Source organism: Miniopterus schreibersii, assembly GCF_964146895.1.
Source record: "Miniopterus schreibersii genome assembly, chromosome: 1".
Lineage (NCBI taxonomy): Eukaryota > Metazoa > Chordata > Mammalia > Chiroptera > Miniopteridae > Miniopterus > Miniopterus schreibersii.
Genome location: NC_138101.1, coordinates 59,817,561 through 59,836,589, shown reverse-complemented (window position 1 = coordinate 59,836,589; position 19,029 = coordinate 59,817,561). Strand labels below are relative to the sequence as shown.

Below are 19,029 nucleotides of genomic sequence, written 5' to 3'. Positions count from 1 at the left end.
ATCTCTCAACCCTTCGTCTGTGATTTATTTAAACCCTTGGCCTTTTCCCTAAGGATTAAGTTGTACATTTTAAGACTTCTTAATTCCTCATTTGTTCTAGATTAATATCCTATTATTGTTCTTAAGGTCATGCTCCCCCTATCCCAAAGAAATGAAAACCTAACAAACACCATACTCTTGTCCAAATGTTCCTACTACCTTAACCTGGGCTAAAAGTTCAGTTTCCCAAAGTCGGGTGCTGATCAGTGCTGACTGGGAAGGGCTTGGAAGCAGGTACATGGCTTCCTCTTGGTAGAAAAAGGAGTGAAACAGACATTCCTTTCTGGGTCCCAAAAAACTTATAGCTGTGTGACCTTCAGCAAGTCACCAAACCTTTCTAGGTTTCATTTTCCTCAAATATAAAATCAGGTGAATACTTTGTATTCTTCCAGGTTATTGGGAATGCTGTGAAAACAAATTATGTACTATTAAGACTTTATAGTTAACTGTACTGTGACACTCTGTGGATATTTTGAGAGTTCAAAAATAATTTAATAAGATAAGAAAATAAAATATTGATGATACTGGGTATTTAAGACTCACATACATCCAATTTCAAAATAACGGTAGCTGATCGCTATAGGGAGGAATAGTAAATTTGTACCTAGCATTTTAGAGGAAAAGAAAATGTCATAATTTCTAACACAGTTTTGGGTGATATTTGATGTGGTCCCATTGAGGGAGAAGGCTTTCAGTAAAGAAACGGCATTGTTTGTGGAGAAATGAAATTACTCTGAGTTCCTGTGGTAGAATAAAAGGGTTGAAATCCAGGGAGTAACTGTTGATTTGTGTAAATCATTTAAATCCCAATTCTTAGCTTTGAGTATCTGAGCCTGACAGTCTCTCTGCTGTGAAGCTCAAGGGCAGATCCTGAGGTGCAGTTTTCCCCCCGAAAAACTTTTAGGGGCTTGTGGCTGGGCCTGGCCACTGTGTCAGCGTGAAGATTCCCTATTTCCTGAGAAAAGCCAAGGGCTTGGGGCAGGCACTTGTCTGACATCTGCGTGTCCTGAGACTTCAGAATGACCCCTCTTCCTGAGTATTGGGCGGTGTTTTTCTTTTTCCCCCCCTTTAAAAAAAAATTGTATTTTTCAATTACAGTTTACATTTAGTATTATTTTGTATTAGTTTCAGGTGTACGGGAGAGGTGTTTTTCTTACACACCTGTATTTTACTCCAAACCACTTATATTTGGGGACATAGCACAGGTAATTTCCTCATCTTCTCCATGTCAGGTGTAACGATGGTTTCTTGGGGTCATTTCTTTGCTTTATGTAGTTTTACTTAGATTATGAACCTATCTAGATTTGGAAAGAAAGTAGTTTTCCGTTTTCTTTTGCTTTTTTTGTAGTAACTCTTGGGTATTAATCACACCAAATAATCACATGGCCTCTGCAGTTTTTCGAGGGGGGAAGAGACAGTTGCAATAATCTTCTCATGTTGGAGAACTAACCCTGCATCCGGTGCCCTGTTGTGTGTTCTTTTCTGCCCCCAGGGAGTTCTGTCCAACATCTCTTCCATCACCGATCTCGGCGGCTTTGACCCAGTTTGGCTCTTCCTTGTGGTGGGAGGAGTGATGTTCATTTTGGGATTTGCAGGGTGCATTGGAGCTCTACGGGAAAACACGTTCCTTCTCAAGTTTGTAAGTATCACGCTCTGCTCTCAGGTCGAAAGCCAAATGTATCCCCATCAGGAAGACACCCTCTTTCTAGGCCAGAGTGAGCTGTACCAAGGGCATTGGCAACAGTGTGGCCTGGGCAGTGCTTTTCTAGTTCCACCCCCTGCCCATGCCTCCTTAAGGATAAATGTACCATCCTGACCCCCTGTTATCCATGGAGGTTTTGTACACGTATATCACGACTTTGTTCACGGGCCATATAAAATTATCAACTTAAAAATGAGCCTGCTCTGTTTGGTCAAACATTTAATTAACTCACCCCTAATGTGATGGCTGGAACTGCTTCTCTTTGGTGAGGCCTTGGCAGAGTCAGACCAAATGATTTCGAGGGCCGCATACGGCCCACGGACGATACGTTCCCTGCCCCTGGTTTAGAGAAACCAGACGAAAGCACAGTGGCTGTGGCCTGTCCAGATTAAATCTGTTAAGCAGTGGGTTTTGGTGAATATGGAGAAACAGTAAAAGGCAAAGTCTTCCTTTTTATGATCAGCATAATTTTAGGTCCCTTGCAGAATGTTTGGTGTGATCACTGTTAGCATGAACATATTTGGGAGGGGAGTTTTCCCAGGGGGCGGGGTAGGTATGAAGAGTGAAAGTGGAGAACGGCAAGTGGGAGGCTTTCCCTTGGAGATTCCTTCCAAAGGAGAAATGGCCTATGTGTACGTGTGCGTGTGAAATGGGCTCGTGAGTGTAGCCCAGAGGTGCCCGTCAGTCCCCATTCGGCGGCGGCCGTATCACTGCCTTCTATACAGCAGCATCTACTCCCCTTTCCAAAAACAGAAAAAGAATGGAAATAAAACCCCACCCTCCTGTGATGAGGGAAGATGGTGGGATTTCTAGAGGGCAGTATCAGCGTAATAATCACCTGTTTTTAGAATGATTCTCAACCTTTAGTGATGCAACATCGTTGAGGACCATTTTCATTTAAAATAAGAGCATAGACCAGAACCAGTCCCAGTGGCCACGCAGAATGTGATTCTCTCCCTACCTAGCACGCCTGCCATATCTCCCTCTGGTGTTTTTTCTTGAACATCCCTAAGAAAAGCAGACTCACCGCCCACTCACTGTCTATGCAGGGCCGGCCGCTTCCAATTTGGGCAGCCCTGGCCCAGGCAAGGTGCTGGAGGCTTTCACCTGAAGCTCACATGACTCATGCCAGTAGGGAAAACCAAGGGATACTTGGTCCTATGTGCAATTTAATGAGCCGTTGGGTCTCTGTTCTGTATACATAGGTCTCTGGTAGGGGTAGCTAGTTTCCCAAATCTCCATTTGTTTTACACACACACACACATACACACACACTCAAACACACACACACACACACTCTCACTCTCCCCCCCCCCCCCCATTCCTCACCTAGTCAAAGACCTGTGGAGCCCCATGAAAGTTTTGTCCCTGATTGCAACCTGCCAACCTGCCAGTCCTCTTGGAATGAGATATTTCTAAAGCTTGAGCTCACCTCACTCAGCTTTTCTGTAGGCATTTTTGGGCCTCATCATCCTCACCGGTTGCCACTATTTTATCAGTTTTTGCCTCCATGCCTCCAAATGTGGGATCACCTTTTATGTGATTCACTTGAATCATATTGGTTTATAAGGGTAGTGCCTTTATTATTTTAATAGATGAAGATACTAGAGCTAACTTCAATAGGTATAAATATATATATTTCTGTAAATCACCACCTTAATTTATAAAGTCCCATGTTGGAAATAAAGAGAATTGTGTTGTTTCCTGGCCTTTTTAAGTCTTGAGGAATATTTAAATAGGCCCTTTCTCCATTTAATACATGCAATAAAAACTGGCCTAGAATAGTCTTTGAAATAAGTAAGAAGTCAGTGTGAACATCATTCCAAACAGCCTCAACAAGCTGATGCTGTAAGGCCAGGAGAATTGCTGAGGGAAAATCCAAGAGCTAAGGTACTGTGAATAGAGATGGAGCTTCCTTGTTGACTGAGGCCCTAGAACGAAGCCCATGAGTCCATCTCTGCACCTGTGGAAATGGGGAAATTGGCTCATAGACTTGGGGGGTGTGCACACATATGAGGCAGCTATGATTGTCTCATTTCTGTAGTGTCATGACTGTCATGTAGAATGGTACCTAATAAAGGGAGGGGGATTATTTTTTGCTATGCTATAGGGTAGGCACTGAGTAAAAGTGATAAGATTTTTTTTTCACTGGTGGACATTTTAATGAACTTCCTTCCGTGTGGCTTCAAGCTACCAGGACACAGGCCCCCCAACACCCTCATCTTCTCAGCTCTTTGCTGAAGAACTTTGCCTTCACGGTGACAGGCTGCTTTGGGAACTTTCTCTTCCCCAGGACTTTGTAGTAGTCCCATCACACCACATCAGTCAGGGGTAGGAGCAGCTCCAGTCTTGTTTTTGGCAGCATTTACCCGGGTCTGATCACTGACCAAGGTCCACAGTTTATCAAGGTTGACAGTTGGGCACAAGCTCTGGTTCCTCTGTAAGTGGTCGTCCTCATAGCCACTTTCCCACAGTAACCTGGGCGGTAGTTGTCAGAGTTGATCCCGTGATGATGCAAGCCACCAGCATTCCCTCGGTCTCCCAGGTGCTTCCTGTGCTTGCCCATGCGGCCGTGGCTGTGGCTCACGTGGCCCAGAAGTTTCTGGGTCTTCCTCAGGCTGGATGGCATGTCGGTGGCCGAGATGCAGGAGCAAAAGTGATTTTTTCCTGTCCCTTTTTCTAGATTGAGGAAAGCTCACTTTGAAATTATTGGTACCACTGATGATAATGAAACTCATTCAATTCTGTTGCCAGTGAACTCATCAAGGGCAGACAACCAGGAGCTCTGTGGAACCTGAGGGGCTGAGCTGGAGGGCCTAGACTTGGGGCCTAAACTTTAGCGTCCTAGACTTTGCCAGGCACTTATTTTTTCCTTCCACCCCTCCCCTCATGCCCACGCTCCCAGAATGGCACTGGGCACCCTGGATAAACACTGTCAGATATACTGACATCTAATGTGAAATGGCCCCACCTCACTGCCCTCCCCCATCCTGTAACTCTGAGCTCTTTGGAGGCAGGGTATGGTCTACTAATCTTTATGCAAACCCCACCCAGCTCGGGGCTTGATCGGTTCCAGTTCATTCAGTATAGGTTTGCTAAATGAATAAACATTTTTAGTCTTTTTTTAAGTGTGTAGTTTCCTTGGCGCCCCTCCTCCAACACAGCATTCTCTTGGTTGGCTGCCTGATGTCTGCTTGTGGAATGGAGAGACTGCAGCAGCTTTGTCCCATCTGCCTCTTGAGCCACCCACTGTCCGGCAGCCTTCAGGAGCTCTGCTGAGCAGGTGTGGCCCCAGTGTCACCCTTTCTGTCCTTGTCACCAGAAGTTTGCTTGCAGTTTCTACTCTGGTCCTTCACAGCCTCATTTCTCATAATCTTGTTTGAACAAAAGAATTTGAAAAGGGTAAGAATGTGGAGGTTGGAGGAAGTGGAAAGAACGGTGGGTGTGAATAGTATGTTGATATGACTAAGGTGAGGCTCTTCTGAGGGTTCTAGCTGGAAGGGAATTTTCTCCAGTTTTCTGGGCTTTACCGCATTACCCATGGTCTCTCACCTTTTTAAACTTGCTGTCTACATTAGCCAGAAGCCTCCCAGTGGCTGTATGTTGGTGTTATTTAAAATATTCCGAGACCGGTGGTTCACAAAGGAAGGTCCTCAATCCGATGGTTTTGTTTTGTTTTCTTAATGGGAAATTATTTTCATGTTATAGTTACCCCCCACTTCCTCTTTGATCTCTTCATGCAAGATAAACGTGTCTGCTGTTTTACCCCGTTTAGCAGGTGCAGGGGGAATTAAAGCAGTGTCTGAATCCATAAAAGGAATAGATTGCATACAGGATCAAGGCCACAGTAGCAAATGACAGGTGATCTTAAAATATTGGGGTAATTTATTTTTTAATGTTACAGAAGCTCAGTAGAAGTAGGGATGGGTCACTGCTCAGCGTCTGGCAGCACATTAATCAGGAGAAATTCATTAGGCCTTAATGTGGGTCTAATGAGAAATTCCTATTATCATGTTTGCTTATGAGCTTTGTTGGTTAATTGCCAAATGGAGCCACCAGCGCCCCAACATGTGATTATAAAATGGTTTTTCAAAATCCTTTCTTAGAGTGTAATATTTTATTAATGAATCTTAAGAAACTGAAGGTTATCCATTTTGGACATGTGTAACAACCCAATGTAATTACCAGCCTTTTTAGAAGGAACCATTCAACAGTATATGATCAAAATAGCCCTTATAACTGTTCTCTGTGTATGTGTCTTTTGTCTTAGTTTTCTGTGTTCCTGGGAATCATTTTCTTCCTGGAGCTCACTGCCGGCGTTCTAGCATTTGTTTTCAAAGACTGGATCAAAGACCAGCTGTATTTCTTTATAAACAACAACATCAGAGCGTACAGGGATGACATTGATTTGCAGAATCTCATAGACTTCACCCAGGAATATGTAAGTTTAAATTTGGTTTATTTTTAAGTTGAAAGCCTTCTGGGAAGGATGACCCCAAAGAGCATCCTCTTGGCTTCTGCATCTGCCCGCTGGAACCCACCTCTGACTTGTCTTCATGGTTTTTGGTTTGTTTGCTTGTCTATTTATTAGTTTCTGACTTGTTCTATGACTTACATGATTTGTGCCCTAAATGGAAATATCCTATTTTCACATATCTTAATTTTTACCGAGAAGGAACAAAGAAGAAAACTCTTGAGCAAGAAGGTTCTAAAGTTGCCCTTTGCTGTCGACATTTAAAGAATATTGTTTTGCTATTGGTTTAACATTAAATTTGGTATTAAATATGGATTCTTTCTTGTTTTCCTTGCCCATTTTTGGTCAGTCTCCACACTTCACAGCTTAGAATAATATACTCATCAATACTTGTTCACAAGTTCCTGACATATACCCATCCAGTATTATAGCACATATGGTTTAAACCGAAAGTTGAGAAAGTTCTAAGCCCTGGTGGCCTCTAATAAATGAAGAATCTGTATAGTGGTGGCCCCTGCAATGCGGATGATATAGCACAATCCCTGTTTGATGCAAAATGCAAAATGGTATAAACGGGCTCAGAAGATACAGATCTGGTGCTCAGATCTGATTAGCTAAGTGACCTTGGGCTAATAGGACCTTGACCTCTTTCCCCAGCAGTTAAATGGAAATAATAAAAGCTACAGTTTAACTCATGGACATATTATGACACTCTAATAAGATGCGCATGGTTTTATAATAGGCTCAAGGTGTTATTGTCCTACAAACTGATAGGTCTTTATTTGCATACACTGAAAAAACTGGATAAACAGAGCAGGCCTGGACGGTGGTGTCCATGGAATTAATGTATAGGGCAGGATGAGCTGGGGTCCCCTTGGATAAAGGGAGAAGGCTATGTCAGCACTCTTCCTGGAGGACCTCCCCCCCCCCCCCCACACAAACATTAGGCGCTCAGAACAGAGCCGGGAGCCGAGTTGTGTTGGTTTTGTTCCGTGGCAGCAAGGACTGCCCTGGAGTGAGCTGTGCTCAGGTGTGAAATTAAGCCCTGTTTCATCCCCTCAGCAGACTTCACTGTTCTGTTAGGTCATAATGGATGCAAGGTCACGCCTTGCCGAGTATTAGTGCTGCCTAGTTTACATGACAAATCTGATGGCGCTCTGCAGGCAGACTTCCCGAAGCACTGCTCGAGCCCGCAGAGGACCAGATGGGCCAGACGAACATGCGTGTGCACGTTCTCTTGAAATGCTGCCTGCTTTATGTGGAAATGCTGTCGTTTCATGTGATTTTTCTCTCTCGTGGAGTTTAATGTCTCTAAGTAGCTGTTGGTCCTGGAAGCCTTAAAATGGTCAAGGCTTGTTGTTTATTTAACTGGGAGAAGTGGAGCTAGTCCAGCCCAGGGGAGTGACATGGGACTAACAGCCTCTGAGTCAGGCCCCGCTTATGACTCACAGAATTGAACAGCTTGTTTTATTATGTTTTAATTAGATGATTGGATTTTTCAAGTTGAAAATGTAAATACCTGCCCTTGTTTAAAACAAATTCAGAGTAATAACAGATATAATGAAGAGGAAGCCTCTAAAACTTTGGGGGGTAGTGGATGTGTTCATGATTTTGATTGTGGTAATGGTTTCACAGTGTACACATATGTCAAAAATTATAAAATTGTACACTTTAAATATATGCAGTTTACTGTATGTCAGTGATAACCTCAATAAAACGGATTTTGAAAAACCATTAAGGTATAGAGCTCAAAACTATAAAAAAGGAAGTCCCTAGCTATCCCATCCACAACTCCATTTGCCTCCTTCAGACACTACTGGTTAGTGTCTTATCCTTCTAGAATGTTCCCACACGTACTCCAACCAAACTGATGATGTTCAGACCTAGCCCTGCCGTAAACTCCTGGCCTGCCCTTGCCCCACCTAACACCATAGGTCTCATCGATCTTTTAAATCACGAGCCATCCTTACAAACCTTCAGCCTTAATTATTTTGGAAGCATTTACAGGGGCTGTTTAGGTTCAGTTTTGTTTAAAAGTAGATTCTGAGGCGTAAGAGAAGGTTAGAGTTGGCAAAGCTGGTTGTGGGGCATTTGGGCGGGTGTGGGTACAGGCGCCCGGTGGCCTCCAAGTCCAGATGTTCTAATTCTCTCCTGTTTGCTCTAGTGGCAGTGCTGTGGGGCTTTTGGAGCTGATGATTGGAACCTAAATATTTACTTCAATTGCACAGATTCCAATGCAAGTCGGGAGAGATGTGGTGTGCCTTTCTCCTGCTGCACTAAAGATCCCGCAGTAAGTGAATGCCCGCAAACTGTGGGCCTGCTCGCGCGTCACACAGGACGGCGTGTGGGGCAGGCAGAGTGATTTTTTTCTTGGAACCTCTTACCTGCGTAGTCCTGACTGTGGCTCCTGCAGGGGTTCTAGTGCTTGGTTCTTCCCAGTAGGAGTAATAATCGCTGGCGTTACTTTAGCAGTACACACTGGTTCCTATTCTGAGCCTTGGCACATTTAAGTTTGGAACATTCCTGCTGGCAAATAAAAACATTATCTTCCCTTTTTAGGGGAAATCAAGGCCCATGGAGTTTAAGTACTATCCCAAGCTCACGTTGCTAGTGTTGGCGCTGAGCTTCAGACCCAGGCAGCCGGTGGTTCCTCTTTTATGAGGAAGACAGGCTTACCTGAGGGTTGGTTCTCTGCGTTGGTTTGGGGTTTGTAACCCTTTCCTTCCTGACTTAGTTCTGGGGGACACATTGGAACAGAAGAGTTTGAGACGAGATAGGGCTACAGTGCTTTGTGGGAAGACTGCAGCTGCCCAGCCTCTCAGTTGTAATGCCTAGTTAATTGCAGTTTATTTTATATACATGGTTTACAGACTTGAGTATATTGTTTTGGATCCAAGTATGTGCCTCCTATATAGAATGACTTAAAATCCAACTCCTTATTGTTAGTTAAAAGCCAGAATTGAGTGTTAGAATGACAAATATCAGTTGTCCTACATTGTCCCTTCTGGACTTTTTAGCCTCTCTTTGGCCTGTAGTCCCCAAGTATCCACCCTCAGAGCTGCCCTTCCCCCATCAAGCAGATCCGAGAGGGCGCTGATGAGTTCAGTGGCCATTTACCCCGAAAGTAGAGAGTGTGAGACTCTTAAAAGGGCTGTGGTCTTGGGGTGGAGAAGCAGAAGTTCTCTGCAGGCTGCTCATCAGGGAGTCAGCCTGGGCTGTGACTCTTGGTCTGAGGAGAGAGAATCAGTAAGCACTGGGCTCCCTGCTCTGGGATCTCCCAGGACAGCTAACCCTTCCCGCTGGTTTGTTTCCCCCTTTCCTCTGAGGAGGCCAAAGGCAAGAGTGCCCAGCACAGAGCCCAGGGTGCCCACTCGGGCAGCCTCCGCTGGCAGGCAGCCACACACCGTGCTCCTCCCCAGTTCCCGCCCCGCCGGGGCCTTCCATCAGACCAACTCCGAAGGCTCTCAGAAGGCACCGCGCCTCCCCTTTCAACTACAGATCCTCTGAGTAGAGAGATCTCATTCCATAAATGCTAGGCTAATAAATCCCACCCATACCCTGCAGAGGGAGAAAAAATAAACAAACCTGAAAGAGGGGAACCCACATTTCTGATCACACATGTCAGATGTTGGAACATCTGTCCATGTGATATGTGATTAGGGCGTTGTTTGGTTTTTAAGGAAGTCATGTATTTCCACTGAAAAACCACTTAAATAATACAGAAATATATAGATTAAAAAGTAGAAACCAAAAAAAGAAGATAGTCATTGTGCCCTTTAACCGTGGTTTTTACCTGTCTCCATCTCCCTGAACCCCATAAGCTTATTGAAACCGTCAGCTCTGAGTCTCGTACCTCCCACATAATGGGCTTGCTCTACTTTCTGATATTTCCTGAGCCTCGGTTTTCCTCTTTTGGAAGAGAGGGCATAATTTAACACCTACTTCTGAGGGTTGTTCTAATAATCACGTGGGATGATGAGGTGCCTGGTCCATCTGCAGGCCCCCATACACATTTCATCACCGCCGTTTACTGGGGATTCTGCTCACTCCTCCGTGGGCTTTCTAACCGGCGGGAATTCACTGCTCTGTTCTCTCTCCACCAGGAAGACGTCATCAACACTCAGTGTGGCTATGATGCCAGGCAAAAACCAGTAAGTGGAATCTCGTCTTCTCGCTTAGCACGCAGGGTGTTGGAGGAGCTTTTGAACTTGCGTGGTGACGCTGTGCTCTCCTCTCCCCTTGTGAAGGAGGTCGACCAGCAGATTGTGATCTACACGAAAGGCTGCGTGCCCCAGTTTGAGAAATGGTTGCAGGACAACTTAACCATCGTGGCCGGTGTATTCATAGGCATTGCATTGCTGCAGGTAAGACAAGGCTCCTCCCTGTATGTCACAGGGAACCAGTTCCCTGGGAGAGCCCTCTCCAGGACAGGAGCTTTGCTCAATCACCTAATGACACAGTGTTGAAGACACAATCGGAGGGGCTGGGGAGCAGACCTAAATAAGTTGGTGTGTATTTTATTAAAGCTCTGATTTTAGATGCTACTATATCCTAAAATATTTTTAGGAAACCTTTCCTTTTGAAGATGGAGAAATTGATTGGGTCAGTAGTTGCCTGCTGACATTCCAGCATTTCCATGGGCTCAGTAATACTGCGTGTGACCGCTGGGCAGACAGAAATGATCAAAAGTAGGAAAGGAGTGCCTGCGTTTCCTCCTGGGCAGACCCAAGAGCTAGGGTTTTTCATCATGTGGAGATGTGGTCCTTTTCTTTGAGCACAAATGGGGCCCAGTGGTTGAAAGAAAGAAGACCAACAGATTCAGTGCAATCTCTATCAAAATTTCAACTGCCTTTTTTTTTTTTTCTCCTTTCAAAAATGGATAAGTTGATCCTAAAATTCATATGGAAATGCAAGGGACCCAGAATAGCAAAACAAACTTGAAAAAGAACAAAGTTGGAGAATTCACACTTCCCAATTCCAGACTTATTTCAAAGCTCCAAGCTTACTTCAAAGCTACAGTAATCAAGATGGTGCATACTGGCTTAAGGCTGGACATATAGATTAATGGAACAGAATAGAAAGCCCAGAAATAAACCCATGCATCTATGGTCAGTTGATTTTTGACAAGAGAACCAAGACCATTCACTGGGGAAATAATAGGCTTTTCAACAAATGATGCTGGACCAACTGAATATCTATATGCAAAAGAATGAATTTGAACTCCTACCTCACACCATATACAAAAATTAACTCAAAATAGACCAAAGACCAGAATGTAAGAGCTAAAACTATAAAACTCTGAGGAGAAAGTATAGATCTAACTCTTTATTACTGAGGAGTAGGCAGTGTTTTCTTAGACATGACACTAGAAGCACAAGCAACCAAAGAAATAGTAGGTTAATTGGACTTCTTCAAAATTGAAAACTTCTGTGCTGAAAATATTACCAAGAAAATGAAATGACAGCCCACAGAATGGGAGAACATATTTGCAAATCATCATATCTGATACGGATCAAGTATCTAGAATATACAAAGAGCAACTCAGCAATTAAAAAGACAGACCCAATTTAAAGGTGAGCAAAGAATTTGAGTGGACCTGTCTCCAAAAAAGATACAAATAGCCAGTAAACACATGAAAAGATGATAATCATCATTCGTTGTTAGGGAAATTTCGAATTGCAACCACAATGAGGTATCTACCACTTCACACGCATTAGGATGGATATACAGTTGACCCTCCAACAACATGGGTTTGGATTGGGGGGGGGGGTCCATTCATAAGCAAATTTTTTTTCAGTTGACCACAGTTCAGTTGACCTATGTAGTTCATCTGACTTGAGTTATACAAGGTTAAACTCCATGATTGGGAATCTGAGTATGTGGAGAACTGACTCTAGTTATATGCGGATTTTCAACTGTGCGGGATCTCAGCACACCTAACCTCCCAAGTTGCTCAGGGGTGAGCTGTAATTAAAAAGGAAGATAATAACAAGAGCTGTCCAAGATGTGGAGGAACTGGAACCCTCATATATTGCTGAAGGGAATGAAAATGATGCAACTTCTGTGGAAAACATTTTGGCAATTCCTCAGAAAATTAAACAGTTACCATATGACCCAGCAATTCTATTCTGAGGTATGTACTCAAGAGTATTGAAAACATATGTTCACCCAAACACTTGTATACAGATGTTCATAGAAGTACTATTCATAACAGCCAAAAAAGTGGAAACACTATGTATGTCCATCACCTGATGAATGGATAAACAAAATGTGGTTTATCCAGATAGTGGAATATTATTCAACCCATCAAAAGGATTGAATTACATGCTGCAACATGGTTGAACCTTGAATACACTTTGCTATGTGAAAGCAGACTGACACAAAAAGCCACATGTTATATGATTCCATTTATATGAAATGCCCAGAATAGGCAAATCCATAGAGATAGAAAGTAGATTAGTGGTTTCCAAGACTGTGGAGATTGGAGTAATGGAAATAACTGCTAATGGGTAGTTTCTTTTTGGGGTGATGAAATGTTTTGGAATCAGATAGTGTCATAGTTGCACATCCTTATGAATATACTACAAACCACTGAATTATGCATTTTAAAGGGACCGATTTTACAGTATATGAACTATATCTCAATTTAAAAGATCAAAGTTAAGAAAAATGGGGTTCATTGGCCATGAAAAAGCCTGATGAAGTTCAGGATTTCACTGTTTGATTCTCTCTTCCTTTCTCAGATTTTTGGGATATGTCTGGCTCAGAATTTGGTTAGCGACATTGAAGCTGTCAGGGCTAGCTGGTAGAGCAGAGCCCCTGCCACAGCTGCTGTGAGACACTGGACAGATGCAGCCTTCCGGACCCTCCAGCGTGCCCAGCCGAATCCACCCTGCACGGACCCCAGTCACAGAGGCGTCCTGCAGTCCCACCTGATGGAGCTGCCAAGAACTTGTTTTGGGGGGTAAAACTGAGAAATGCTGCTTACTGACAGAATTAAAAAAAAAATAACCAGTATGAAAGTCATTGCACCATGAATCTCTACTGTAGCCATGAATTTATGGATGGTTGGATACTTACCAAAAAAAGAAAAAGGAGGGAGGGGGGCCCAGATGTACTTGAATGTGGGGAACAGTCTCGCTCTCCACCTGTGTAGTAGCTGCAAGAGGCAGCTTTGCTCTTCCTCACACCAGGAAGGGACCGCCGCCTGTTCAAGGCCTGAAGAAGTGCATCTTTCCTAAAACTCAGCCCTTTACCTGTGAGGGCTGGGGGGTTGCACCCCTACACTGCACATTTCAAGGAACTGTGACAACTCTCATCCCAAGAAGAAAACAGCTTGTCTTTGGGTCAGCTTTTGTGATTGCATTCAGCAAGCAACATGCGTGGGAGGATTTGGTCTCCTGATAAGTGTATTTCGTGTGCACTGAGCCACAACATGGGGACACTCTGCGATGCTGAATTTTAGCAGGACAGCTCTTTTTTTCTAAGTAGGCCTGAGCTTTATTTATCAATGAAACTAAGGAGGAAATGAGGTTAATAATGAGGTATTAGTTAAATATTCCCTCACCTCAACCCACCAAATTAGGTGTTGGATTCTTTGGAAACTCTGGGACTTTGGCTTTTTTTTTTTTGCTTTTTTTTCTGTTTCCGGTCTCCCAAAAGCTACAGTTTCTCTTAAATTTTAAAGTGTTTTTTTTACAAGCTTGAATATTAATTTTTTGTGTGTAATCTCCCCGCATGACCTGAAGCCACGAGCTTCTCTTTCTGCCATATTTCCTACAACATTTATAGATGTGGTTTGATTCAACACTTATTTGATAGGGTCATGGCCTTGAGAGGTATGGCGAGTCCTCCCTGGCTGGGAAGGGACCAGCTGGGCTGTGGCAGATGCTTCCATGGACTCAACAATCCTTCAATCATATTGGTCGTCAGTGACCTCTTCCGCATCCGGCCTCTCTTTGTGTTTGAGTGGAATTAAACCCCGTCCCAAAACAATGTTGACACAATCAGAAGGCTTCTAGTGGGGTTTTTTTTTCTTCTTCTGGTTTTAGTTTTCTTTTATGAAAAAAAGAAAGTAGAGAGTGTGTGGGTGGAGCTCCTTCTGTTCTCTTAGTGCAGACTAACCGTCAGGATGGTGACAAAGCACAAATACTTTGGAGCGGAGAACACTGACAGGCAAGGGTTCTGTGTCACAGGTGGAAAACCACCTCCAGGGGCTGCCACCCACCCCTGCCCTGACTCTAAGTGGGAGGGACGAGTTTTTCCCCCAGATTGTAATCCAACTGTTGTCTACCAGGATGCATGCCGTTCTCCTGGGGGAGCTGGTATTAGTCTGCGGAACGCTGGGAAAACCACAGGCATGTTTCATGGTGGTGACACATTTGCCAACACATGTGGGCAGCCAGCTAGCATACTTTGTGGAAATTCAGCAAGGTTTCCTATCTCAGCCCCACGGTGCATCGCTGAGGCTGATGACTGTGTCCTTCGGCTCAGAGAAAGGACAGCAGTTCTTTGAAAATCTGGTCTCCAGAGTTTGGGTGTGTATGACTCTGCATGGGTGTGTCTTTGTGTCTGTGTAGTTAGAGATGTTCATTCCGTACTCCAGCTGTAAGATTATTTTATCTCATCTCTGCCCCACCACAGCTGTCCTTCTGTCATGTCGTCCAACACGGAGAAGACTTGAGCTCTCTGGTTGGCACTCTTGTCTTTTATGTTTATGACCTCATTCTCCAGTGAACTCCATCTGACCAGTTGATTCAGAACCAGGCAAGATTCCCACCCTTCGGCACATCCAGTGAAAGGCCAAATGGAAGTCCAAGTGAGTTTTCAATTTTAATGAGTCACCCTTTATTTTTTACACTCGAGAGTGGTTGTAATAAAGGCCGTCATTAATAAACTTGGTTCTGCCTTCCATGGAGTTATGTCTTTCTTCTTTTTTTCTCTCTTGAAATGGCAAAATGCTCGAATCCAGTGGTTCCCAAACTTCAGCAGCATGCGTCAGAATCACGGGATGGCTTGTTGAAACACAGATAACTGTGCTGGCCCCATCCCCAGAATTTCTGATGTAGTAGTTCTGGGGTGGGGGGAGGTTGAGAATGTGCTGTTCTGACCAGTTCCCAGGTGGCACTGTTGCCGTTTTTGGAAGCACAATCTCTACGGGAGAAAGGGAGGGAACATTTTGGGATTAGGAGGAAAAGGTTTCCTTGTGCTACTGGATGCCGACCAATGAGACGGAAGAGCTGGGTATGTAGGAAATCTGTTCCTCGTTGTCTGCTGGTCACAGTCTCCCAGAGACCATGTAGAATACAGATCATCAGGCCTTGCCCCTAGCAATTCTGTACTGGGGAGGCCAGAGCATATATATAAAATTCTTTTTTCTTTTTTATAGAGCCTTTATTTTTAAGAAGATCCCATTGAAAATTTAATGCACAATGAGAATTAGGACTCATGGGCCTAGGTAAATCTTGATAATATTCACAACCTTTTTTCTAGGAAAATAATTTCTAGTAGTTTCTTAGAGCAGAAGTCTTAACCCATTTGAGCAATACCAACTTAGATGAACTTTTATTTTGAATTATCACTGCAGAAGAAGACTTCTGTCTTTAGAACTGTTAAAGATTTTCTTCAGAGATTAAATGAAAAAATTTTAAGGTTCATATGATATTTTCAGACCCTGACACTGTGCCAAGACTTGTTTGAGAAACATTTTGTCTCATTCCCCTGGATAGTTGAGACCAAAAATGTTATTCTGACTTTAGGGAAATTTATCAGTGGTAATGGGAGATCAGCAATCCATATTTCTGGAGTTTTCTTAGCCGTGCTGGGGAGATCGTCTTATGTACATGAGGTAATTTGTGCTCCTTGATCTCGGCAAAGTCTAGGCCTGGGAAGGAGAAATATTGCGGCTCAGAAGTAAAAGGATGCTGCCTGCAGAATTCAGAACTTGCAGGAAGTTTCTTCTGTGTTTAAAAGGTAGACTTGGAGGAGGATTGTTCAACTTCTCTATATCTCTACTGTTTGACCGGTTACCACGAACATCATTGCTTCTAGGATTTAAAAATACTTTATGGTATTTTAAAAAATGGACACAGGAATTAATATAGAATTTTGCGTTATGAAACACTTGGGGGAAAAATTATCTTTGTTCTTTCTACCAAGGAATTAACCTCTACTTTTCTTTCAGCTTTCTTCCTGCCGCAGGTCCCAGTCATTCTTCTGTCAAAGGGATTCTGAAAAGTGTCTCTTGGCTTTTCCTTCTTATGCAGAATGTTTTCTCATTCATGCCCCGCGCTGGTGTGGGCAGAAATGGAGCAGTTCTGAGTTTCCTGGAGCTCCTCTCAGGCCCTGTTTCCGGCTGCCTTGGACCGCAGCCCTGGGAAGCCGGTGGCTGAACAATGAGGAGCTGGCGCCGGGGACCTGGCTGGCCCTCCCAGCTCTCTCGGTCATTTATTCCACGAAGCCCCGCTTCTCTAGGGAAACCCTGTTTAGACCTGCGAGGAAGAGCTGGGAACCTCTCCATGAGCACTGGCCAACGGGGTTCCATGGCCAGCGCTCTACAGTGAGGCCGTGGGCTGTTTCTAGGTGCTGCCCTCTCAGGAGGGAGAAGCCTAGTCCTGGAATTAGAAGGAGGATGTAGTGTTTGCCTGGAAGTAGGAACTCACTAGGCTTTATCGTGGTGACAGAGAAAATGGACAGAAATCTATCCAGGACAACAGACAAGGCGCGTGTATCCGGGTGGGGCTAGGGGGCAGAGGAGAGAAGCTGAACTCCAAAGAGAGGGCCAAAGCCATCTTTGGGCTTACCTGAGCCTTTCTTTTTGGAAGAGTTTGTGAGAAAGGTAGAGTTTGTAAAGTTACAGATTTTAGGACTTCTTGAAGGATTTAGATAGCAGCTTTCCTTTGGAGTGTTCATGCTGAGTAGTTCTCTCGTAAGCTGGGCGCCAATGAGGGAGCTGAGTTTTCCTAGCCTGATATCCACTAACCCACCCACACTCCTCAGGACCTGCGTGGGCCGGGGCAGTTTCTCTCTCCCCTACTAGGAACTCCCAGCCAGGAAAACCTGCAGGAAGAGAGGTGGGTTCATGGGCTTTACGCTCTATTAACATACTCTGAAAACGGCAGCGTGCAAACAAGGTAGTGCTTCCCAAGATAGCGCTTCCCATGTTGTTGCCCTTTATTGAATGTGTAGTTGCATTATATGTGGGAGAAAGGCAACCTTTCATATCTGGAGTTTATCACGTATTGGATTTTGCTTTTGCAGAGCAACTGAACAGAACATTTTAATGGCCTGCCCTCTAGTGGCGATCATGTAAAACAACGGACAAGCTGGACGAGTTGCTGCAGGGCTCACCCAATCTCTGCTGAGAGGTGTTCCCACTTTGCAGAAACTTGAAGGCTATACAGCTGTATGTTGTGTGCTCAGGGCGGGTAGGCACTTTATTCCTTTTGCACACTCTGGAAAATGCCAGAGCTTGTTTTAGAGAGTTGGGGAGCAGGGTGTTTAACTCCCTTTGCCATCAACATCCTGGTCTTGCTGCCAGGGCTTTAAAGGGCACTGCCCTCCTGCCTGGACCCCCACACAGTTTACGGGAGAGATGGGGATGACCTAAAACTGCCAATCTGCCAGGCAGGCCACTCTTCTGAAACAGTGAATAGAACATTCCGTCTGTTTCCTCTAAGAGCATCCATGCGGGTCACCTGGATGGAGTTTGCTTCGACCTGAGAATTTGCAACCTTGGTTGAGACGGTGGTGAAGACTAGTTTGGTGTTGGGTGGTCTGAATCACTGAACTCTAACTTGTGTTTTAGGAATCTGTTATGGGTTGAATCGCATCTTCCAGAAATCCATGTGTTGCATTCCTAACCCTAATACCTCAGAATGTGGCCATATTTGGAAATAGGGTTGTTGCAAATGTAATTAGATGAAGTGATATCCAGTATAACCAGCGTTCCTGTAAAAAAGGGAAATTTGGACACTGACGCGCACACAGGGAGAATGAACACCATGTGACAAGGAAAGCAGAGATCAAGTGATACATCTACAAGCCATGGAGCACCAACGATCGCCAGCAAGCTACAGAATCTGGGAGGCATGGCACCTGCTCTCAGAGCCTCCAGAAGGAACCAGCCCTGCTGACACCTGGACTTTGGACTTCACCCTCCAGAACTGTGAGATGATACATTTCTGTGGTTGGTATAAGCCTCCCTCCTGCTCTGTGGTACTTTGCTGTGGAGTCCGAGGAAGCTGAGACAGTTTGATCCCCTGTTGCCGGTTTTCAGGCTGGAAATGGTAGGACTGCTTGGAGCCCCGTGTGCCACTTCTTGCTGGAAGGAAAGGAGTGTGTATGCGCCACTTATTCAAGTGGGTGCACCTGAACATGGTGTGGGGGGCACTCTGTGTGTCTGCTCTAAGCCCTTAAAAACAGTCTGGACACCTTTTGTGGGACATTTTTAAAATAAGGACTGCTTTGTTACATTATGATTAAAAATGATGGTGCTGCAGTCTGTGTTTATTGGAACTCCGTGACGTGAAGTGCAACTTGTTAGAGTGATTAAAGTCTCATCAATAAAAGAGCTATATTTCCATGATGTGTGCTTTCCTTTAGTCTTGTTACTTCGTGACTGAATCAGCCCACTAAGTTCACTGACTCCCTGCTGCCAGGGGTGAATCCTACCCCTGGCCCTACCCCTGACCTAGCAGGTCACACTTACTGAGAGTTTACTGTGTTCCAGGCATGGGGCTGTAAGCACTCTGCCTACACTTTCGAGGCAGTGTAAACCGAAGGAGAGAAAAGCCCACGTGGACAAATTAGACTT

General features: G+C 44.4%; 1 protein-coding gene across 9 annotated transcripts in view; it reads left to right on the top strand.

Moving 5' to 3' along the window:
* Positions 1-18,794, top strand: part of TSPAN5 (tetraspanin 5) — a 160,498-nt gene extending 141,704 nt beyond the window's left edge. Inside the window, exons 3-10 of one of the 9 annotated variants that reach the window (XR_013998397.1) lie at positions 1,532-1,678; positions 6,012-6,182; positions 8,380-8,505; positions 10,319-10,366; positions 10,463-10,579; positions 14,859-15,033; positions 16,399-17,287; positions 17,475-18,794. Coding sequence is in view for 3 of the 9 variants with exons in the window: in XM_081131551.1 (XP_080987677.1) it covers positions 1,532-1,678; positions 6,012-6,182; positions 8,380-8,505; positions 10,319-10,579; positions 12,959-13,024 (771 nt within the window). In the remaining 6 variants the exon portion in view is untranslated. Of the gene's footprint in view, positions 1-1,531; positions 1,679-6,011; positions 6,183-8,379; positions 8,506-10,318; positions 10,580-12,958; positions 15,127-16,398 lie in introns of those variants that run through there. The other 8 variants (XR_013998395.1, XR_013998396.1, XR_013998398.1 and 5 more) reach the window with 8 other exon arrangements.
* Positions 18,795-19,029: the final 235 nt, after the last annotated feature.